Genomic DNA, 24,558 nt, shown 5'->3' with positions numbered 1-24,558 from the left:
TCCATTTTTCTACATTTCTATTCTCTCGTTTCAATGATCACCATGTTGAAGTGCAGAAGTGAGTTGTGAATCTCCTTTCTTCTTCCATGTGCATACATGCAAATCCCTCTCATAGAGTGATAAATTTTATTTGAGATCTGTAACTTTATCACAAAAAGAAAATGTCTTACTAGAATCATAATGATGCAAATTGCCATTCTCCAACTGGCTTCCTACCTTAACTCCCACCCACTCCATTCCCTGTGTGATGATCAGAGTGATCTCAAAGGGGATTTTGGCTGTGTTCTTGTCAGTGTTACACTCTCTGACAACTTCCTATTGCCCCAAACTATTTACCAACTCTTCACTGCGGCCTACAGTGGCCCTTCCAGGCCTGGCCTCCGCCATTTTTTTAAGCTCCCTCTCCTGGGATTCCTGCCCTTCAGCCATGATATTCTTAAGTTCCCTCCACCTCAAATGCCCTTCCTAGAACTCTTCCAACGGTTGATGTTTGTCTACACTTGAGTTCTTTTATTCACTTCTTCTTCAAACTCTTCCATAACGATTATATATAGAGTCCCTTTTTTCCAACCTCCCCCATAGACTCTTCCCTATCTGCCATGATGAAAATTTTTTTGACTTACATTTTAGTCAGCACCACTCTCCTGGAATGTAAGTTCAGTGAGGAGCAAATTCTCTCTTGCTCCCAAATATCTCTTTAGACCCAGACAGAGCTTGGCACAAAGGAAACATTAAATAGTAGTGTCAAGTGTATGAATAAATGATATTCTTTCACTGATACTACATTTAGTAGATATGCTTTTAAAAACCTTTGAGATTTTGCAAACATATAGTTTCATTTTGAATTCATTGATTTGGTACATCAAATGTAGTCAAGGGAACTTCAGAAGGAATGGTTACTGGGATCAGGAGTCACCAGTATCAGAGGCTGGAAAACGATGTCAAGCCAGTCACTGAACTGAATAAGTATGCTTTTGCACTGTAATGACCTAAAAACTATGAAAAGGTATATAGTGACCTCAGAAGTTTCTGACTGTTGGTTGGCAAAAAACCATGTACGAGAAATAAAATTGGTGCTGAAATTTTTGACATGTCATTTATTGATACCTGTAGGAAAATCTAAATTAAAATATATATGCTCAAGTCAAAGTATATTAACCTTGTAAAATAAAATGTTATTTTTTATATTTTATTTTATTCAATTCAACAGTTATGCCTCTATTTTTTATTACTCTATATTCAAAGAAAAATAAAATTCTTTACAGCACAATAATAATGAGAAACTCTTTCTAGCTTACCACTGCCAAAAAGAAACATTTTTTTATTTACTTTAATAAGGTACCTCAAAAAGAATCAAAGTAGAGTTTAGTAACAACATGCCATAATGTGAAGCATGAAGAAATGGTTGTTCCTGAATTATAACTGATGGAATCATTTTGTTAATTCAGTTTGGGGCTTGCATCACTTCTTAGTCATGGCAAGGGGACATTTGTGTATTGTCAACCAAGGGTGGCTGTCACTCGTGTCTCTCATCACCCATCCCAGATGAGGCAGTGCTGCTGGTTGCAATCTGAGCACTGAATCCCAACAACAAAACTCATTACTCATGCTATCAATCAAATATCAATCTGGGAAGTTTGTGACTTAGGCCAAAGGTGAAAAGATCTGATCAGCTCCTCCCATAGGCTCAGTTATTATTTTCTGTGTAAAAAATATTAACTTAGAAAAAATTGTGAGGCCAGTGCTGTGTTGGCCAAAAAGTTTGTTTAGTTTTTTCGATATGATGGCTCTAGTAGAGATTACTTGTCCTTTTTAAAAATATATTTTATTGATTATGCAATCACAGTTGTCTCATTTTCTGCCCTTCATGCCCCTCCATCCTGCACACCCCCTTCCACCCACATTTTTCCCCTTTAGTTCATGTCCATGGGTCACACTTGTAAGTTCTTTGGCTTCTACATCTCCTATACAATTCTTACCCTCCCCCTGTCTATTTTTCTCCTGACCATTTATGCTACTTATTCTCTGTACCTTTTCCCCCTATCCCCATCTTACTCCCCTGTTGATAACCCTCCATGTGATCTCCATATCTGTAATTCTGTTCCTGTTCTAGTTGTTCGCTTCGTTTGTTTTTGGTTTTGTTTAGGTGTGATTGTTAATAACTGTGAGTTTGCTGTAATTTTACTGTTCATATTTTTTATTTTCTTTTTCTTAGATAAATCCCTCTAACATTTCACATAATAAGGGCTTGGTGATAATGAACTCCTTGAACTTGACCTTATCTGAGAAGCACTTTATCTGCCCTCTTATTCTAAATTAAAGATTTGCTGGATAGAGTAATCTTGGATGTAGGTCCTTGCCTTTCATGGCTTCGAATACTTCTTTCCAGTCCCTTCTTGCCTGCTAGGTTTCTTTGGAGGAATCAGCTGACAGTCTTATGGGAACTCCTTTGTAGGTAACTGTCTCTTTTTCTCTTGCCACTTTTAAGATTTTCTTCTCATCTTTCATCTTGGCTAGTGTAATTATGATATGCCTTGGTGTGTTCCTCTTCAAGTCTAACTTCTTTGGGACTCTCTGAGCTTCCTGGACTTCCTGGAAGTCTATTTCCTTTGCCAGATTAGGACAGTTCTCCATTATTTTTTCACATTAGTTTTCAATTTCTTGATCTTCCTTTTCTCCTCCTTGTATCTCTATGACTCAGATGTTGGAACATTTAAAGATGTCCTGGAGGTTAGTAAACCTCTCCTCATTTTTTTTGAATTATTGTTTCTTCATTCTTTTCTGTTTGGTTGTTTCTTTCTTTCTTCTTGTCCACTCCACTAATTTGAGTCCCAGTTTTCTCCCCATTACTATTGGTTCCGTGTACATTTTCCTTCATTTCACCTAGTGTAGCCTTCATTTTTTCATCTAATTTGTGACCAAATTCAACCAATTTTGTGAGCATCCTGATTACCAGTATTTTGAACTGTGCATATAATAGGTTGGCTATCTCTTCATCACTTAGTTGTATTTTTTCTGGAGCTTTGATATGTTCTTTCATTTGGGCCATTTTTTTTGTCTCGATGCATCTGTTACATATAAGGGGCGGAGCCTTCGGTATTCATCAGGGCAGGGCAACCTATGTTGCTTTGTTGTGATGGTGTATGTGTGGAAGGGGTCCAAGAGGGAGCAATGGTGCTTGTTCCACTCTGCTGGATTTCAGTCACTTCCCACACTACCCACAAGCAAAGTGGGCCCTTCTTGTGCTCATTCCTGGGTGGGTGGGCTTGTGTACATTCTAGGACTCTGTGGGTCTAATGAACTCTCCTGTAAGGCTGGAAGTTTTTCCCACTGTCGCCTTACCCCCCAGAGATGTTTTTAATCAGTTGTTTGAGGCTTTATTTCCCCCATGTTGGAGCCCTGGGTTGCACAGTCTGTTTTGCTTCCCAGCTGTTCCTCCTAGTTTATCTGCATTCAGATGTTAAATCGCCTACTCCACAATCTGCCACTTCACTGGGTCTGTCAGCTGCCACCTTACCTGCTCTGTTCCTCCAGCCACTGCTTTGCTGCGAGTCCTCTATGCCAAGCTGCCCATCTCTGCCCCTCCTACCGGTCTGGATCAATGTGTCTTCTTTAACTCCTTGTTTGTCGGACTTCCATACAGTTTGATTTCCTGTCGGTTCTGGTTGGTTATTGTTTTTAAATTACCGTTGTCCTTGTGGTTGTGCGAGGAGGCACAGTGTGCCTACTTGCATCTCCATCTTGGCTGGAAGTTTTGATTTTGGCTGGAAGATTTGTCTTTGACTTCATTCAAAACAATTTTGTTAGATTGTTTTGTGAGAGCCATTATACCAGTATGCATTTAAAATACACTTATGAAAATTGGTGAATTTTTGTACAACTATTTTAATATTAAAAATGAAAAAATATACAACATTTTCTCTGTATTATTCTTTATTAGTTCAAAAAAGGTAAAAATGACACTGAAACACACATAAAAAAGATTTGTGTAATGTATGGAGAAGGTGCTGTGACTGGCCAAACTTGTCAAAAGTGGTTTGTGAAGTTTTTTGGCACTATTGACATTTTGGTCAAATAATTCTTTGCTGTAGGGGTGTCTTATGCATTGGAAAAGATTTATTTAGCAGCACCTCTGGCCTCTACTCACTAGAAGCCAATAGAGGGAAATAGTTGACATATTCAAAATATCCAAATCAAGGAAGTTATTGATAAAAATGAAAAATGTCTTTCATTTTATGAAAAAAAACTAAACAGACTTTTTGGCCAACCCAATATAATGCTTGCCATGCATTGACCCAAGGCCTGTTTATGTGGGGAAGAGCTCCGTGCATCAATCTGGCTGTGAGCAAGGTATTCGTGTGTTCTCCTATCCATGATACACAGCAAGGTTCATCTTTTCCCTTTGAGTGAAAATTTCTCTGTGTGAATTATTTGTCTTTTCTAAGCCTCCTTGGCAGCTTAGAAAAGAATAATATCTGACTTTGTAAGAAGAAATCAATCATAAATGATTGCTACTGTACATGAAACTGAAAATGAAAAATCTGGTCCACTTGGGCACCCTTAAGGATTCAAGCTGTGAATGGACAAAGGGATAAGCTATCAGTAGAACCTGGAGTTTAATGAGGGATTAGCTGGGGAGGCAGCCAGACAGATCTTCTCTGAGCAGGAGCAGCACACCCTGGTCTCTGATTGTGTTATTTCCCATCCAGCCCACTGTAGTCCCACTGGTTCTTGTCTGTCCTTATTCATCAAGTAGAAATTGAACTTAGTTGACTCTGAAATGTGGGTTTTCTCTCCAGTTTTTTCCATATTGTTGATGTTTGTAAATATTAAATAACAATGACTAGGTTCTCTGGTCTAAACAGTGAGAAATGAAAGCTTTCATTGACCTAAGAAAGAAGCTCTGACTCTTCAAAAATTGGAATTCATTTTTCATTTCATACAAGTACTTTTTGTTTATTTACACTCCATTATCAGTAGGATAGTCTGAAGAGACTAGTTATAGTTTCTCTTCAATACTCTGTTTTAACTTTAAAATAAATTGGATCTTACAAAATAATTTGTTTTAGTATTGAATATGAATTCCTTAAGTTATTTTGAATGCTCATGAGATACTTCAGAACTTCCAGCCACAATGGAAGCATAGGTAGACACACTGCCTCCCTGCACAACCAAAAGAAAGATAATAGCAAATTTAAAAACAAAAAACAACCAGAACTACCAGAAAATTGAACTGTATGGAAGTCCAACAACCAAGGAGTTAAAGAAGAAACACTTATCTAGACAGAAGGAGAGGTGGAGATGGGCAGCTGGGATGGAGAGGACTCGCAGCTTAGGGTATCTGCCAGAGCAGGCAGTCCCACATTTCTGTACAGATAAAGTGAGAGGAATAACTGGGGAGTGAGACAGACCTCAAAATCCAGGGTCCCAGTGTTGGAAAACAAAGCCTCAAAACCTCCGACTCATGTGAGGGTTGTGGCATTGGGAGAAACTCCAAGCCTCACAGGGGAGTTAATTGGAAAGAACCACAGGGTCCTAGAACATACACAAACCCTCCCACCTGGGAATCAGCACTAGCAGGGCCCGATTTGCTTGTCAATAGCCCCAGAAGTGACTGAAAGCTGGCAGAGAGTGGAGCAAGTGGAACTGTTTCCTCTCAGACCTCTATCCAACTGACAGCATCACAACACAGCAACTTGGGTTGCCCTACCCTGGTAACCACCTAAGGCTCTGCCCCTTACTACATAGCAGGCTCACTGAAACAAGAAAAAAAATGGCCCAAATAAAAGGCGGGATAAAAACTCCAGAAAAAATACAGCTAAGAGATGAAGAGATAGCCAACCTATCAGATGCACAGTTCAATACACTGGTAATCAGGAAGGTCACAGAATTGGTTGAGTATGGTTGCAAAATAGAGGAAAAAATGAAGGCTATAAAAAGTGAGATAAAGGAAAATGTACAGGAAACCAACAGTGACAGGAAGGCAACTGGGACTCAGATCAATGGTTTAGAGTAGAAGGAAGAAATAAACATTCAATGAGAACAGAATGAAGAAACAAGAATTTTAAAAAGTGAGGAGAGGCTTAGTAACCTCCAGGACATCTTTAAATGTTCCAACATCTGAATCATAGAGGTACAAGGAGGAGAAGAGGAAGAGCAAGAAATTGAAAACTTATGTGAAACAATAATGGAGAACTTCCCTAATCTGGCAAAGGAAATAGACTTTCAGGAGTCCAGGAAGCTCAGAGATTCCAAAAAACATCGGACTCAAGGAGGAACACACCAAGGCATATCATAATTACATTAGCCAAGATGAAAGATGAGGAGAGAATCTTAAAAGCAACAAGAGAAAAGGAGACAGTTACCTACAAAGGAATTCCCATAAAACTCTCAACTGATTTCTTAAACCTTACAGACAAGAAGGGGCTAGAAATTATTTGAAGTCATGAAAGACAACCACCTACATCCAAGATTACTCCATCTAGCAATGCTATCCTTTATCAGAGAAGGGCAGATAAAGTGCTTCCCAGGTAAGGTCAAGTTAAAGGAGTTCATTATCACCAAGGCTTTATTATATGAAAAGTTAAAGGGATTTATCTAAGAAAAAAAGATCAGAACTATGAACAGTAAAATGACAAAAAACTCACAACTATTAACAAATGAACCTAAAAAAACATAAACAAAAGCAAACTAAGCCAACAACTAGAACAGGAACAGAATCACAGACATGGAGATTACATGCAGGGTTGTCAGTGGGGGAGTGGGAGGGGTATACAGGGAGAAAAGGTACAGCGAATAAGTAGCATAAATGGTCAGGAGAAAATAGACAGGGGGAGGTTAAGAATTATATAGGAAATATAGAAGCCAAGGAACTTATATGTATGACCCATGGACATGAACTAAAGGGGGGAAACGCAGGTGAGAAGGTGTTGGGAACCACCCTGCCTAGTTTCAGAAGCTGTAACCCCTCATGGATAAGGCTGAATGAGTGACCTTGGGACCATAAACCGCTAAGGAGACAAAGCTTATCTTTCTGGCAGGGGTGCTGCCTCTGCACCCTTTTAGGTCACCTTGCTTGGCCCCAGGTGGATAACTGGTTAGCCAAAGACCAGTAAGATTCTTCAAAGGGAAGGATGACCTGAGACAGGCATGGTCATGTAGGGGCCATCTGGGAAGGACTTGGGGGCCTATAGAAAAAGGGGATGATAGACCTTCACCCCATGGCTTTGACATAGCAGAGTCCTCATTCTGTCTGCAAGAAATCTCCTAATCTCTTACCTGCCTTACTTCCCCTACCTGAGTTAAGCCTGAAACCATGCTGGAGGGCGGTGCAGCCCTGGACAGGAACAGGTGGTTCCTCAGAGTGATCCAGCCTAAGAAAGAATTCACGAAATCCTGTGAAAACTGCTTTGTTAAGAATGCCCTCAATTTTCTGTTAAGGGTCCAAGCATGAAATGAGTTTGTTTCCCGAAGTTTTATGGCCCTTTAGCTAACTGATCCTTACTCAGAATAAGCCCTCATAGTTCTTTGAATGCTATCTATTGTTCGATCATCACTGCCTGACAATGATGAATGAGGACCTTCTCTGATGTAATGCTCCCAGAAAACAATAAAAGCTTGTCCAGGCAAGGGTCGGGTCACTCTTTCACTCAGAGTGGCCGTGCTGTCTCTTCTCTCTACCGGACTTCTGCAGTCCATGTTAATTTGTTCATCACATCCACAACACTGTGGACACCACTGGCCAGTGTCTGCATCAAGAAGGGGTATGCAGGGTAAAGGGGAGTAAAGGGGGGGAAAGGAACAACTGTAATAGCATAATGAATAAAATATATTAAAAAATAGATTGGATCTTACAAAATAACTTGCTTTAGTGTTGAATATAAATTCCTTAAGTTTCTTTGAATATACCTGATACTTCAAATGTGTGGAGAAAAACACATTGTATTTCAGCTAATTCTGATATGAAACTGTGATTCCAAAAACTTCAATTCTAGTTATACACTGAATTAGCTCCAGGGAAACATTTATGCTAGCGTGTAAAAAAACACATGTGTTTTAGACATCAATACTTATATTGATTTCACTCAACACTGTTAGTTCTACAGGGTTTCATATGATTAGCATGTGTGCTGTATTCTGTGACCTTTCAAGGCCACAGAGAAAGAATATTGTTATCTATTTTTTGAAGAGATAGTGAGCTTGCACTTCAGAGATGATATATTAGAATTTTTATCATAAACATTCCTCTGCCAAAACAAGTTAGAGAACTCATGTACCAGAGCACAAAAATCCATAGCTCGAAGCAACTCTTCACTCTCCAAATGGAATTCTCCTCCCAGTTTTATGTTATCTACAATGAGAATGTATCATAATCATTTTAAAGACCAGAAAATTCACCATATTGCATTCTTGTGTTTTTCTTTACTGTGATAATTGTCAACTAAGAAAGTTTCCGGTTTGAGAAAATTCACTTCAAAATTTCATATTAATTTTCAGTGGTTTAAATACCAAAGACCAAAGTATATGCCAGGAATTTCTTGTGACTCTCATTTATAAGATAAATTAACATTATATCATACAAGATATTTTTTCTGAAAAAAATTATAAACCAAAAGGATGTATTAGGTTGAATAAAAGAAAGTAACAAACTATATTGTAGAACCATAACTAAACAAAAATTATGAGTTTTTTCTTCCCACAATGACAAGATAATCTTTATCATTTATAGGCAAAATCAGGAGTGTCCAAATAATTTTTTCTAAAAACAAATAATAATGAATCATATCTTGGTTTTAGGTTATGAGGCAGGCTGAAACAGTGTTGATGAGATTTTTAAGACAGAGTGCAAGGCAGTTTAATCGACAGCATTTTTTTTCCTACATTGGAGGAAATGGAGATACTAAGTAGCATTTTATGGAGAAAAAAATTTAGTTTTAAAATACTGAAAATTGGAGATAGAAATAGCCTGGTAAAAGGGTACAAACTTTCAGCTATAAGATGAATAAGATTTGAGTATCTAATATAACTCTATTTTGTGTAATTGAAATTTGCTAAGAGGCAGAACTTAAATGTTCTTACACACACATGGAGATAAATAGGTGAGGTGATGGATGTGTTAATTAACTAGATGAGAGGAACCCTTTCACAGTGTAGATGTATATCAAATCATCACGATGCATACTTTATTTTTACAATAATTTAACTCATGTTTTCCTAAATTTACACAAAAATAAATGTACATTTTAAATATTTTACAACTTTATTTGTCAATTATACTTCAATTAAGCTAAATATTGAAATTGTACAAGTATATCAAGATAAGATATTTTAATGATAGATTGCTTAAACTTAATTATTTACTTGAAATAAATAGGATAAAATAGCTGTGTGGTGTATTCCACTAATTCTAAGATTCCTATTGGTCTTGAGTACTTAATTTTTGAAAAATGAAGAAATACTGGATGACATGAAAGGCTATAAAAATTCAAATAATGCAGATATTTTTGGTGTGTTATTCATAAATTTGACAAAAAATCATCTCTATTGTCTTTTTTTAAAGGTTTTGTTTATTTATTTTTAGAGAAAGGGGAAGGGAGGGAGAAAGAGAGAGAGCAAAACACCAATGTGAGAGACAAGCATCAATTGGCTGCCTCTCACACATGTCCTATCTGGGGACTGAGCCCAAAACTTAGGCATGTGCCCTGGCCAGGAATTGAACTGGCAACCTTTGGCTTTGGAGGACAGCACCCAATCAACTTAGCCACACCAGCCAGGGTTTGAGTGTCACTTAATGCCTTTAAGAATCCACGATTTTTGATTTACCAGGTTCATGCTTTGCAAATTAGCACTTGTGTTGCTGAAAACTGCCAACTCTTAAATATTTATTTAATTAAATTTGTAAAGTGGGAATAGTGATAAATGAGGAGTAGAAGCTATTAAGTACTGGCACATGTGTTACCTCATTTGGTGCTAATTATTGAGTAAAGTGTCCAGGGCAGTTATGATTATTCCGAGAATTCAACTGATCAGCCCAGAGTAGCAATACTTTACAGGAGAAAGTAGACTTGACATTGCTCTAGCTTCTATAGAAGTGAGGTTGCTGCTTGATTTTTCCCAAGAAAACAAAATAAGTCACTTCAAAAAAAAGTTAAAATAACACATAAAAAAGGGCTAAAGTGGAGGACGTGTGAGTATGGTTAGGAAAGTTGGGGGAAGGCTGTCAACCAGGTAGAGCAGACATCTGAAGAGTCCCAAATGCCATTTAGAGGAGGTGAATTTCACATTTAATAACTTTTTGTCAAATAATATGCCAGAGAAGTGTTATAAGATCAATACATTTTGTGCTGGGGTCCAGCCTCAGCAGGGTTAAGGGTCCCCAAAGGATGAATGGCGCAGGCGATGACTGATGAGCCAGACACCCAGTTGGATGCCAGAGATCAGCTAGCCTCTGTGGGTCTGACCAAACTCACAGAGTTTGATTTAGGCTTTATTTTTATAGAGATTGGTGTATAACATTAAAGGAACAGGTGCATGGCGTGATCAGTTAAGCAGAAAAAACCAATACAGAGGTAACCAGGAAACGTACAAGAATTTCCATAGTTTCAGTTTTGTTAAGCAGAAGTTGTTTTGACTAGGAAAACTGTTAATCAGACAATTTGAAATAGCTCTATGTACAGAGTTTGAATGTCTTATTGTTTATTAAAGTTCTTAGAATTTGACATGGGGCAAAAGGGTACACTAGACCGAGCAGAGGTTAGGAAATTCATTATAAGACCTTTGTGATGCCTAATTTAGCTATCTATCTTTCTGTCTAAAATGTTTCTTTATGTAATATGGACTCTAACTCCTTGGTAATTGTTTCTATGTGCTTAGTTTGTAGTAGCTAACCAGCTTCTCCTGTTTCTCTGCCTGTCTAATTCTAATTAATATATATTCCTGTCCAAGGTAGAGGAGGGGCTATTACTCCATCAACTTTTAGATATTCAGGGGCTACTTCATTAGGGGGAACTTTGTTCTCTGGCCAAGAAATTATTTTGTACAACTTCATTGGAATTATGCGAATCCTTGGATCTGAAATGCAGGTGTCTAAAAATCCCACCACCTGTTAATAGCAAAGACAAACATGCAAGGGAGAGATAGACAGGAAGTCCAGCCACAGTTGCCTCTGCTGTGCAGATGCATCTCATCCATCCCAACTGTGTCAAGGGAGTGCTGTTGGTTGGCTCCTGATAATTTTGTTTGGAATTGGCCACACTTGGTTAAAAAGTTAACTTGCACACCCACTGTGTGAAGGATTCTGGCTATGGTGTGCAGCAGCCCAGTGGTGGCAGGAAAGTTGAGAGCTGAATCTTCCACAGAAAAGCTGTCTGCAGGTCAGCCCAGGCTCTGCTGTGTGCAGACAGAGGCACTGCTTGCAATAGACAAAGATTGAGGGTAAGTTAGGGTAGGTGACTTCCTGGAGAGACACTGGAGAAAATGAACAAGATCAGAGAAGGTACTAAGTTGTGGAATGACAAACACACTGTCTGCATTGCGCAGAGGCTTTGCAGCATGATCTCGTAAGCCACACAGACCCCTGGAAAACAGGCATCACTCTTGCTATTTCTCAAAGGACATGTCTGACACCAAAGATAAATTTGGGCACATGGCCATCTACATGCTATGAAATGTCAAAACAAAACACAATCTCACTTGTTAATTTTACAGCCAAAAACTATTCTTAAGTTATTGAAAACTGGACTTAGCAATCTAAATTTGATCTTAAGCAAAGGTATCATGAAGTTTAATTAATGAATTTTCCTCTGTTTATCTTGCAATTACTATATTTTGTGTTTTAAAAATATTTTATTTACTTATTTTTAGAAAGTGGGGAAGGAAGGGAGAGAAACATCAATGTGTGGTTGCCTCTCACATACCCCCTACTGGGGACCTGGCCTGAAACCCAGACATGTGCCCTGACTGAGAATTGAACCAGTGACCCTTTGGTTCACAGGTGGGAGCTCAGTCCACTGAGCCATACCAGCTAGGGCACAATTACCATATTTTATAAGAAGAGTTTGTGTTTGTAGAGTTTGAACTTATGAACCTCGATGATCAAATCTTATTGTATAGATAGGGGGCTCTCACACTTACATTCATACTCTCACCTTCAAGTAAAGTGACTATCTCAGATGGGTGCATATAGTGAGGGACACCAGTTGGGACCAGGCTACAGGCTGCTTGCTGACATATTTGCCATGAACGAGAGTCAAATTTTAAGGTCTCATCCAATTAGCTCAGCTGTCACTGGTGTCAAACTTGAGAATCCAGCCTGCTCTACTCACTTAAAAAATGGTGAGCCAAAACTTCCTGAAAATAATTCTTTCGGGGGTGGGAAGAAGAAAAAATTGACATTTTCAAGGAAGAATGTAAATGTTATGTTATGTATGACCGTTAAATAAATTAATTTAAAATTTTGATTTTTATTAGATTTTATTTTATTGGTTTTATTTTTATCACATTTTTTATTTTAATACTTACACTTTAATTTTTATATTTATTAAATTTCATTTTTACATTTGTTTTTATATTTCTATCATAAAATTTATTCTATAAAAATCAAAATGTAGTAAAATATATGCTCCTATAGCATATAAAATATTTAAACACAATTCTGCAATTATTTCAAATCTGTTCTTTGATTGCAGGGGTGAATAAATAGGCAATTTCTCCTTTTTTCCCTCTGGTGCTCTAGAAGCACCAAATAATATAAACTTGCAGATTTAACTTTGTTATATTATCCAGTATCTTGCAAAATAAAATGCCAAATTAAGAGTAAAATATATTTAAATTTTTTCATCTTAGATCTTCCAAGTTTATATTTTGTTAAAAATATAAATGCAACCTAGTTGAAACTTCCACAAACAGACACCCTTACCCCCAAACTTCTGTTTACCCAAATTACTCTCTTGGGTTGCTCTGTTTATATTCAACTCTCTCTTTCTCTCCCTGCCTCTGTATGAATATATGCATTTTGGGGGAAAATTTCTACAAATAATGTCAACTTTCCAGTAACTGTGCTGGGAGATGCATAGGATGCTTGGAAATCATTTGTGGGTCAGCATTCCTAGTTATTTTGCTGGCATTATTTATCTCAGTGTATACCTAATGGTTTTCTTGTTTAAGCCACTCCAGAGATCTTAATGTCTTAGATAGAATTTATCTCTACTCTGTTGACTGGGCATTTTGAAATTTATAGATAAATATGCTGGAGGAAATCAATTAAGAGGTAGATGATAAATTTGTGGTTTCTGAAAAGTATATTGTGATGTGAAATGACATGTTTTGATCTAAATTTCAAATTTTATTAACTTTTTAATGAGAAAGTACAATGAAAACACCAATGATTTTAAGATAGCACACCTAAAACTATTAAATATTTCATTTTGCAAATATTACCCATTGTTCATTTGAAATTATGTACTAGTGTCCGTTGTTCAAGTCTTCTATGCCTAAACAGTAACACTGTGATGAATTCCTAGGTTATTGGCTTTTCTTGGTATAAAAATTTATTAAACTCTTTATCTATATTAAATAATATGAAATTATCTTCTAATCACACATATCAGAAAAAAGATTGTAACAATTTCATGAATTGGAACAGGATCATATTTTGCTAATACACATAATTATACCCTCAATAAGAAATATAAAACATGTTTATCAACCACAGACTGCACATCACACTACCACAGCAAAAGCAGAAAGTGGGCTTGGACAGGTCAACTGGGCAGAATTTCTATTCTAACCCTGACATTTGAGAGCTCAGAGTCTAAGGACATTTGCTTTGCTGTGTTTGCCTGAATTTTCCAAACTATCTAGTTCTTGATTCTACACAACTATTGTGTGGATCAAATAACCCACATCACAAAAATACCCTGGGGTGTGACTCCCCTGGTGTTCAGGTTATGAGTGTGCTCAATCATTCCACATGCCTTGGAGATGAGCTAGCTTGTACCATGATGAGAGAATTCCTTTTCAAGCTTTGTAATTCCCAAATACAGAATATCAACATCAATAAAAGTCAGAGTAAATAAGGATATGTAGACTGCAACCCTGTTAGAGGAAGCACTGACATTAAGTTTGTTTTTTCTTGCTGTCTTTTTAAAATTATTGCTGGTTTAGAACCAAGAAGAAATTTAGCATATAAATAGCTACTACACTGACTTCTTTGAAAATACATTTCTGGCATGCGGCTGGGCACCAGCCAGCTCTCTCCTTTCGCCTGGTTCATCACATTAAAATAAATGAATGAATGAATGAATAACTTGGGAGACGGAAGAAAAAAATCAAAGCAATTCTGAAAACCTTCCGTTTATTAGATTTTTCTCCCAATTTTTCAGTATGTCTTGGAGAGTGAGGTCATTCGTTTTAAACCGCAGACTCACTTTATGTCCAAGCAGTTCACATTGCAGAATATTATGACTTTGTGAGCAGAGGAGCAGCTCAGGGAGTGGGGGGGGTCACAGCTGCAGGCCCCTGCTCTGCATTCACGGGTCCCCGGGCCCCGCCCGTGTCCTGGCCAAGAGGATCCTGAGTCCGAGCGGGAACGCCACCTGCTGCAGCTCCAGGACAGGCCTCTGTCCTCAGACTCCAAGGATAACAGAATTGGGGACCTGCCCTCCCAACCCTCCCTCCCATCAGTGTTCCTAGAACTTTCCAAGTCGCCTGCAAGGGAGGCTTGCACCCGCCAGGCTAGCAAGCCTATTCCTTCCAGCGGGCGTCACGGGGTAGGGAGAATGCGCAGCTACTTCCAGGGTAGCCCTCAGCGCCCTCCGGGGGTCTTAAGGGGAGACTAAGCGTGGCTGTGACATTCTGTCCCTCCCCCAAAATTAATGCATCGGAGGACATGGGGGACCAGGCAAAAGGCATCACAGATCCAGGGGACGAGTCAGGAGGGAGGTGGCATGCCCACCCCACCAGACAGCTGTCCAGGAGGGGGGTGGACCTTTGCCCACCCCACCAGACAGCTGTCCAGCCTCTGTCAGTCAATGGCCTCCCCAGCACCGCCTCCAGAATATCACTCCAACCAGCTTAGCCCTCTTCCCCCACGCTAACCTAATAAGGCCATGAGGGGTGTGGGGACCTGTATAAAAGGCGCTGCTTGTGCGGGGACTCAGAAGAGCAGGCAGGAGCCACCCAGCGAAAGGAAGATCATGGCTAAGGAGTGGGGCTACGCCAGCCACAATGGTGAGTCCCCGACGCGCCTGAGGAGCTCTGCATTGCGCAGAGAGTGGACAACTACAGAAAACGCGGGGGGAAGGGTTTGGATTGGACTTTCACAGCACACTTGCCCAGTGCCAAAGCCGCAGACCCTTCTTTCCTTTTGTCTTGGAAATTCTCCCTAGTGTAGAGTTGATATTACTTTAAGAGAGAACAGGGCTCACAGAGGCTGGGTAACTCGCCAAGAGCACACATCCTCTGAGAAGTCAGTCACCACAGGTCCACTTCTGAGTGTCCCTAAAATTCCTGGCATTGGACAGGCCCTCACCTCTCTGCATCTGGTGCAGGTGTAGGAGCCCCTCCTCTGCCTGCAGCAGAGATAATGCCCAGGTGAGATAATACCGATCTACGACAAGGTAACACTCTGAAAAACACCTGTGGTCAGTGCTTTTCTTTCAGCTGGATGACAGAAGATGGATTTGGTCAAAGGAGGGGTGAAGTCCATTTCAAAAAGAAGCCTTTGAGACTGTATTCTTGAGCAAGCAGAGGGAAGGCAAGCAGTTAGAGTCTTCAGGTATACTAGTGTCACACTTGTCTCACACTCCAAACCTTGGATTGCCCCATCTGAAATCCAAAAACTTGTACAGTCACTGAAGGTTTAATCAACTAGAAAATGATTTTGGATTATGCTACCAAATTAATAAATCCCCTCAACTTGATGTCGTAGGTCCTGACCACTGGCATGAGCTTTACCCAATTGCCAAGGGAGATAACCAGTCACCCATCGAGCTGCACACTAAGGACATTAAGTATGACCCTTCTCTGCTGCCATGGTCAGCTTCTTATGATCCTGGCTCCTGCAAGACCATCCTCAACAATGGGAAAACCTGCAGGGTTGTGTTTGATGATTCCTTTGATCGTTCAAGTAAGTATAACCCTCAAGTTGAGCACATGGAGGTTTCAACATCGGTTACAGGCAAATGTAACTTATGGCAGAGTCACAGAGTTAGTGGGGAGAGGGGATGTTTCATCTCTGAAAATGGAGACAATGTTTTGACTTTGCTCTGGTTTTGAAGAAGTATATGTGTGCACTGAAGAGGGATGTGCCCCCCGTGGCATTTTGCTGCTGCAGCATGGCTTATGCCCAGGGCAAAAGTTGCTTGTACCTCTGAGATGGAGATGGGTAAGGAGGTGGTGGCACTGAGCTGAGGTGAGTGCTGAGTGTTCTCCATGCTCTGATGGCCCGCATTCAAGGCTTCTTCCCAAGTCTGGCAGAGATTCCATTCTACAAAGCAAGGGACATAAGGAAGAAACAAAGTGGCTCACACTTCCCCTGGTGTGTAGTGGGGGCCAATCCTAGGGAGGGAACAGGGCCATTGTATTAATTAGATAAGGGCAAGAAGACTTACCCTCAATGCTTTATCAGGGTTTACCTGATTAATCTTTTTGGTGAGTGTTTTTGAAGTATTTGACAATTTCTTTTTGTGTTTGAGGAAAAATGAAAAATCACATGTCTACAAGAAACTCTTTATTTTATCTACACTATTAAGCAAATCAGTAAAATAAAAACACATTAATTAGAAATGCACTATTTCTCTGTATACAAGATAAGAATATTTTTTGAATATTTGTGCTTAATGTACACTAATATATCTTATAACATCTTATAGTGTTTATAAAAAAGTTTAAATTATTTTTATTGATGTACCCAAATTAATATTCTAAATGATGCTGTCATAAAGAATAATAGTCATAATTTTATGTCAGAAATATCATAGAAATTTGTATTTTCTTAAGCAATAATGTCATATTGCTATCTGTTACTTTCTTCTCCCTTCTCTATGTAAATCAAGTTCCATTTTGAAGGATAAACATCAAAATTAAACAGTATCTATTAAGTTGGACCACATGGAAATGCCATTGTGGTAAGCAAAAATCATGTAGATGATTAAATTGGACTCATGAGATAGTGACTGTTCCTAATAATAAAATGACTGTTGGTTGGACAGAAAAGTGCAATAAATCAAGCGACTCATTTCTACCTGAATAAGCTCATTTGAGTCTCAATTTATTGTTTCAGAGGTATGTATACTGTGATTTCAGTGGGTCACCTCAGCACTGATAGGTAATCAGTTCTTTCTAGAACTGAATTCTATTTTGATCCAGCTTATACTGCTAAATCTTGATTTTTAAGGTTTCTGGATAGTTTCCAACATCATTTAAGAAATATTTTAACCTCTAAATCACTCCCCAAGCTGAGTGACATGATACCAAATTAAGTGACAGGTTTGAGGTATCTGGACAACAAGTTCCAATTCATACTACCGAGAATTATCTAGTTTTGCTGTCCACACTGATTGATTTCCTGGGAAACTTTTGACTTTCCCATTTCATCTTATCCAAACAGACATAGTTTAGATTAGACGTGGACAAAAGCTCTTCCTTGGAATCTTAAAGCAAAGTATAGTTGGACACAAGGTGCAGAGAAAGAATTCACATTTTCTCAGTGCTTGCCATGCTGGGCACTGTGATGAACAGTTAAAATCCTTAATCTCATTTAATCCTCAGAGCAGCTCAGAAAGGTTAGCATTATTACCATCTTCATGGAGATATAAAAACAGGTTCATAGAAATTTAGCAACCTGCCTCAGGGCACACAGCTTTTGAAGTGTGGGCAACATCTGGAACCTACATCTGTCTGGCTCTCAAATGTGAGTCACATCTTCCCACTGCACCATGTGACCTTGATTTAGTTTTCTATATCTTTACTGTTCATTTGTTATATTACTTTTATTTTCACAAATGTTAAATTGACATTTTAAAATAATATAACAAGCAAACAAATAAGACAGAAGGGAGACACCACTGACTTTGAGGTATTCCAAAACTTTCTTTTGTGAGAAAGGGGCCAATGTGTGGCCCACCCATTTGCCCATCTTGCCTTGTCCATCAGATCACATGTTTAAAGTGGGGATCAGAAAGGGGGGTGAGTTCACTGTTGAACCATCTTCTCCGAATCACAGTGCTGAGGGGTGGTCCTCTCAGTGGACCCTACCGGCTCCGCCAGTTCCACCTGCACTGGGGTTCCTCTGATGATCATGGCTCTGAGCACACTGTGGATGGAGTCAAGTACGCAGCGGAGGTAAGCGGCACAGCTGTCTGCTTGTGCTCATGTTCTTGTCTCTTAATGAAGAGTGTGCATAACTGTGTGTGTGATTATACATACACATATTTATTCAGACATTTAGATAAACACAAAATTTAATATGAGCAAATACTACTCTTTGTCTCAGTTAACCCCTTTAAAAAAGCATGATTTGTAGCTCAGCTTAAGGCAACAAATTCCAAGGAATTAAGACTATAACTTCCTGCATGTTCTCTCCATAAAGCCAAGTCTTTAAGAGATTACAAGTGCCCAGGAGATGAGCATCATGCCATTTTCCCACTCTACTCTTTCCTCAGGCATGCTCTAGTCAGCATAGGAATTTAGGAGCACCATGCACACTTTCTTAGACAGCTGAATTGTTGCTTAAGACAACTCTGGAAGGTCCCAAATAGTTCCCTATGGTTATCCCATTTCTCCACAGCTCATCTGTAGAGCCAGTGGCAGGATAAATTAACTATTGTGAATGCCTCTAAACATCTTCCTCTATTGTTGAACAGTTTAGTACGTTTCTTACAAACATGGACAAGGTTTGCAGTTTGACCTCTGTGCATGGGTTATCTCACACTTTGACTTTGAATAGAATAGTTTTAATTGCTATGAGCTATTGTATTTTCTTGCCATTCTGTATAGCTCAGTATGGGCCTCTGACTAATTTAACTGGTGCCTACATTCTAAATTGGGATTTGGTTATCACTGGCTGCAAAAAGGAGGTAGATATAAAAATGTTCATGTCCCTCTTTTTTTACTTAATTTATTTAATTATTTTTCAAGTACAGTTTTCTGTCTATTACTCCCATCCCATCCCACCCCCCATGCTCCTCCCTCCCTCCCATTTCCACCCTTCTCAGTTGTTGTCCATGTATCCTTTATATATGTTCCTCTAAATCCCTCCCCTATTTCCCCTAAAATTCCCTCCCCTCTTCCCTCTGGTCACTGTCAGCCTGTTCTCTATTTCAGTGTCTTTGGTTATATTTTGCTTGCTTGTTTGTTTCGTTGTTTAGCTTCCTGTTAAAGGTGAGATCATATGGTATTTGTCCTTCAACACCTGGCTTATTTCACCCAGCACAATGCTTTCCAGGTCCATCCATGTTTTTCCTCCCCTACTTCCCAATGAGTTGTGAGTTTAGGATATTAGCAGATTCCTGTTTATAGCTCTGTGTTTCACTGGGTCAGAAAAAGAAGTAATGCTATGAAAACTAAAACAAGTCTTTGAATTAAAAGTTCAATTTTTATTCATTGTTTACTACAAAGTCCTAAATCTATTTACCCTAATTATATATATAATATAATATAATATAAGAAAAGATATGAATTTATTTCAAATATATATATATGAAACCATTAAAATGTCACTAAAATATTGCATGTTAATATTTAGAATTTTGTCACCTTCTATGAAAGCATTTGGCAACCTTAGACTGAATAATTATTGAATTTCTTGTGAACAGTTTGATGCTTGCTTCCTCACACTAGGAATTTACCTTACAACTTGCATTCTGTGTTTCCAGCTGCATTTGGTTCACTGGAATCCAAAGTACAATACGTTTGCAGAAGCTCTGAAGCAACCCGATGGAACAGCTGTGGTTGGCATTTTTCTGAAGGTGAGGTAAAAATTGACATGTTATTTATTCTCCCATCCAAGTACTAACCAGGCCCGACCCTGCTTAGCTTCCAGGAGCAGACGAGATCAGGCGCATTCAGGGTGGTATGGCCGTAGACCATGTTATTTATTCTCAAATTGACTTCCTTACCCAAGCTTGGGATAACATGACTTTCACTCCCTCCTTTTGTTTAAAAAAGAGAAAAGTGAATTTTAGTATTCATTTAACTAATTAAGGTATGTCTGCTAAGATCAGCTCAAAATGTTTGCTTTCTCTTTAAAAATGTACATTTTGCTTTATTTCTCAAGTTGTGGATCTATAAAGTACACGTGGGTAGGGTGAACCGAGGTCAAGTTTTTGAAGGTACTCACTGTGGTGTTGATGAGGGCAGGACCCATTATTCTCTCCCACTATTCATACCCATTGCCCTGGAGATGGGTGTGAACCAACAGAGATGTTGGGGATACCCAGGGCCTGGCTGCACATTCCTGTGGTTTAGTATGGCCATTGAACTCATGGTCCCAGCTGAGACAGCACAGGGAATATGTGTGTTGTTGAGCCAGCATCGGTTTGAGAGGACTTAGTATCATCACCACAAGAATTTAGTGGTAACACAATCTAGATTGTAAACTAGGGGTGAAAATCTACCTTCTTTCTTTTCAAATGACTTAATTTGTCTTATGTTCTTAATTCACTGGGTCATTTCCCTGCTTCAACTCAACACAACAGGAAGTGAAGTGGATCTGAGTGAAAAGACAGTGGGTTTAATTTTAGATACTTTGAGTCCATCCTAGTTTTAATTCTATTTTTAAAAAATTGAATGACTTTGAAGAGAAGGTCAAGGACATAGAATCAGATCAACATGTAATTTTGTGGTTCTGTACTTTAGAAGCTTGGAGTCTAAGTTTAGTTCAGCAAATGTGTACTCTAAAATTTAGGGAGAGAAGTAAAGTTATGTGTTTACTTAGTACATGATTTCCTGGCAGATTTATAAAACACTGGCTGCAGATAGATGGATCAAAATTGGTTTTTACGAAAATACCAAATTATGGAGAAGGAAAAAATGTAATTATTGTTTTTCTATTTTCTTACAGATAGGACGTGAGAAAGGTGAATTCCAGCTGATCCTTGATGCACTGGATAAAATCAAAACAAAGGTAAAAAATATTAACTTTCCCTCTAAGATCAGAAAGCAAGGTCTCTCAATTTTTTCTTTTTACATTTCAAGTGTATTTCTTTCACCTAAAGTCTGTTACTGAGTTTGATGGATATGCTAAGCACATATATAAAAATACATGATATTTTATTTGTGTGCTTATAGTTTTTAAAGCAATTTCACATACATAAGCTTACTTAATGCTCACTGTCAGTCTGTCAGATAATTACTTTCTCAGTAAAGTGGATGAAAGTGGTCATTCACCAATATATGCACACAAACAACATACATGCATGCACATACCACATTCATACACACTATGTTGCACACACAACACACCACAGGCACACACATGCACACATACCATAAGTACAAACATGCACATACACCTATAGCACATAGACATATACATTTGCAGAGGTAACATGTTTGGCTCTTGAGGTTGCCCTTTCTCTCTTGGGCAGCACCTATATGTTTTTTCACTTTAAGCATAGACTCTTCCAATTAACAGACTTATTTTAATTATCTTTGGGACTGTTATAATCAAATATCAGCACATTTTACCACCATAGAAAGTAAACATTCAGTATCAATATAAATGTGAGCCTGTTTTTTATCATTAAGACCAAAAGCATTAACTGATATGAATTATTTCTTTTGTGTTTTAGATATGTTTCTCCTTTTTGTTGTGATAGAATTACAGTTCTATTGACAGTTAAAAAGGAATAAATATTACAATGACTGTCCCAGATAAAGTTAGACCATACAGGCATGCTTTCCCCTTTGCTCTTTATCTGAAAGACATGAACTTAGTTTAAAAGTTCCATTTTCTCTACTGCCTTTGAATTTATTATGACAAATACTGTGGTGATGGCCTTGGGGAGGGTGGTATGAGTGCTCATAGCACCCACTTATCTCACCTTCCCACCTTACCTGCCCATCTGCTCTGTAGGGCAAGGAGGCACCCTTCACAAACTTTGATCCATCCTGCCTGTTCCCCGCCTGTAGAGACTACTGGACCTATCATGGCTCCTTCACCACACCGCCCTGTGAGGAGTGCATTGTGTGGCTATTGCTAAAGGAGCCTATAACCGTGAGCTCTGACCAGGTGAGGCATGCATGGGACTCATCACTGGCTGGCTCCATGGAAACATATACCAAATTGAAAGTATCCAGCTGCCTCACAGATGCTCACAGAGTAGCTCTACATGAGAGGTTTCATAAGTGACCCTAGTAGTTACAATGAGCCTGTTCAACTTCCTACAACTTGACTTCCTAAGGGTACCAGGATAATACACATTGTTTCAAGGGGGTTGTCATGCTGAATAATGACCAAGTTTCTACTTTTGAAACACTTAAGGGTTTTGATTAACACCAGTTAGTCTTTGTTAATTTGGCAGCAACCAAGTACAGAACACTGGTTAGGAAATGGGAGGGCAACTCCTGGCCTAGGGAGAAGGGTGCCAGTGAAAGAGATTTGTCATTCTATGAGGTGTATTATGTTTCTTCAATCTTACAGGTAAGTACATTGAAACTCAGAGAAGGTAAGTAATTTGCTCACAGTCACACAACCAAGTACAGAAATGGAGATTCTACCTCTGGTCTGTCTGCTTCTAGTCCCTTTGACCTCTCTGTTCAGTACTCCCTTCTTACTGTTCATCTAAAGATTGCCCTGGTAACATATATTAAAGAGACTCTCAAGAAAAGACTTGGAGAAAAGGAGTGGGCAGGGGCATGGAGAAGAACAGATTAAAGCAGGTGGACAGCACACAGACTGGAACCTCAGTAGGTAATGTCTAATGGTCAAGTCAGTTTCCTAGAGTCTCCTGTCCCTAATGCAGATGCTTCTTTATTTCTGCCATTTGTGAACTCATATACACATGGTCATTTTTATCATCAAACCAGGTTTAACCGTTGGGTTCATGGGTATAAATATTTTTAAAGAGAAATAAAATTATCTTAAGGAGGAAAGCTGAAAATGTTTTTACACAGAAATATAGCATTACTGGTAAGAATTTCCTAAATTCTTCTCCCTTAAGATCACCTATCATCTGAAAATTTAAAATGTGGCATGACTGTTATTTCTTACTGCCCTTTAAAAAATAACCAATGAATGCCATTTACTTACTTGTATTATTTGCGCCAATACTGTTTGCCCTCCTACATGAGGTATATACTCCATATTGAACAGTCAGATGAAAAAAGTTGTTTCAGAATTCAGGAGGAAAGGCTGGAGGGCATGGCAGGGCAATTCAGGAGGGCATGGCAGTCCTGTATTTAAAAAAAAAAGTCTTTTACATAAAAATAAAAGGTCTATATCACCAGGAATGGGTCTTCTGGTAACTCTGTACTGAAAGAGGGGGGCAGGTGTTGTGGGTTTCTTGTCTTATTAAAAAACCATCAGTTCATAACTCTGTCTCACACACTTATGTTCACTTGGTCCAGTGTGGACCTGACTGCCTTCTCTTGCCCCTTGTAGATGGCCAAGCTGCGCAGCCTCCTGTCCAGTGCTGAGAACGAGCCCCCAGTGCCCCTGGTGGGGAACTGGCGCCCCCCACAGCCCATCAAGGGCAGGGTGGTGAGATCCTCCTTCAAATGAGCCCTCACAGGAAGGGAAACCTGTCCCGGAGAGCTTGGTTCCTGGCCTACTTTCAGTGCTCTTTACTCCAAGTGTATTTCAGTTCCCACATTGAGCAATGAATGTAAGAGATACAATCACCAAAAAACCAAAGTTACCGATGACAGGGTCAAATAAGAAAACATTTGGCACTTGTAATAATCACCTTTCCTATAAAGGTAGCATTCACAGTAAGGTTTCAAAGAAGATGAAACAGAGTAGAGATACAGAAAAAGGGCTATTGGGCACCATTTTTCTTTCATCACAAATTTCACAAAACTTCAATTTCACTACTTTCATATTGTGCATTACCGATATTAATGAAATAGTGAATAATGCTATATGTAGGTATAGAGGTGTATGAAAGTCATATGACAATTAACCATAAGCAAAGATAAAATGATTATGGACACCAAGGATTGAGATGATAATATGTTTTAACACTTAAATAAAACCAACAAGAGGTCCATGTTGTATTCAAATTCTAGCTCCTGTAAAGATGACCTGGTTTTGATTATCAATGAAAGAAAAATACATCTGACCAGAGGTTTAAGGAAAAAACATGATCTGGTGTTTGAATTTTTCTTCATAAATATGGTTGACTTTATCCTAATATTTTTCTTTACCTGAAGGAGGGCCATTTATTTTTAACTTTACTACTTTGATTTTTGCATGCTTATTAAAACAAAACTTCCTCTGCTATATTTCTAATCTGAGAGTGGAATTAACAATTCCTGGTTGCATGCAAGAGTGAATGCCTGAACTCATAGTAAGGCAAATGGGCTGATCATCTAAACTAATAAAGACATGAATGCAGA

At 38.8% G+C, this 24,558-nt stretch overlaps 1 protein-coding gene across 1 annotated transcript; it reads left to right on the top strand.

Annotated features, from left to right (window-relative positions):
- The first annotated feature begins 15,161 nt into the window (after window positions 1-15,161).
- CA3 (carbonic anhydrase 3) lies at window positions 15,162-24,558 on the top strand. The gene is made up of 7 exons (XM_037050218.1): window positions 15,162-15,228; window positions 15,929-16,126; window positions 18,224-18,342; window positions 19,875-19,967; window positions 21,062-21,124; window positions 22,076-22,231; window positions 23,603-24,558. Exons 1-7 carry the CDS (start codon window positions 15,195-15,197, stop codon window positions 23,720-23,722), a joined length of 783 nt encoding a protein of 260 aa, XP_036906113.1. The 5' UTR covers window positions 15,162-15,194; the 3' UTR covers window positions 23,723-24,558.

Source organism: Sturnira hondurensis, unplaced genomic scaffold (genome assembly GCF_014824575.4).
Source record: "Sturnira hondurensis isolate 20B ecotype Veracruz unplaced genomic scaffold, ASM1482457v3 Scaffold0006571, whole genome shotgun sequence".
NCBI lineage: Eukaryota > Metazoa > Chordata > Mammalia > Chiroptera > Phyllostomidae > Sturnira > Sturnira hondurensis.
The sequence above is the reverse complement of the archived record's forward strand: the minus strand, read 5'-3'. Positions and strand labels throughout refer to the sequence as shown.

Bases quoted from the DNA above. Each gene is read 5' to 3' on its own strand.
- CA3 (XM_037050218.1), top strand. From the start codon at position 15,195: ATGGCTAAGGAGTGGGGCTACGCCAGCCACAATG. The intron at 15,229-15,928 runs GTGAGTCCCCGA...TTGATGTCGTAG, and splicing joins GGGCTACGCCAGCCACAATG to GTCCTGACCACTGGCATGAG. The intron at 21,125-22,075 runs GTAAAAAATATT...TCTGCTCTGTAG, and splicing joins TGGATAAAATCAAAACAAAG to GGCAAGGAGGCACCCTTCAC.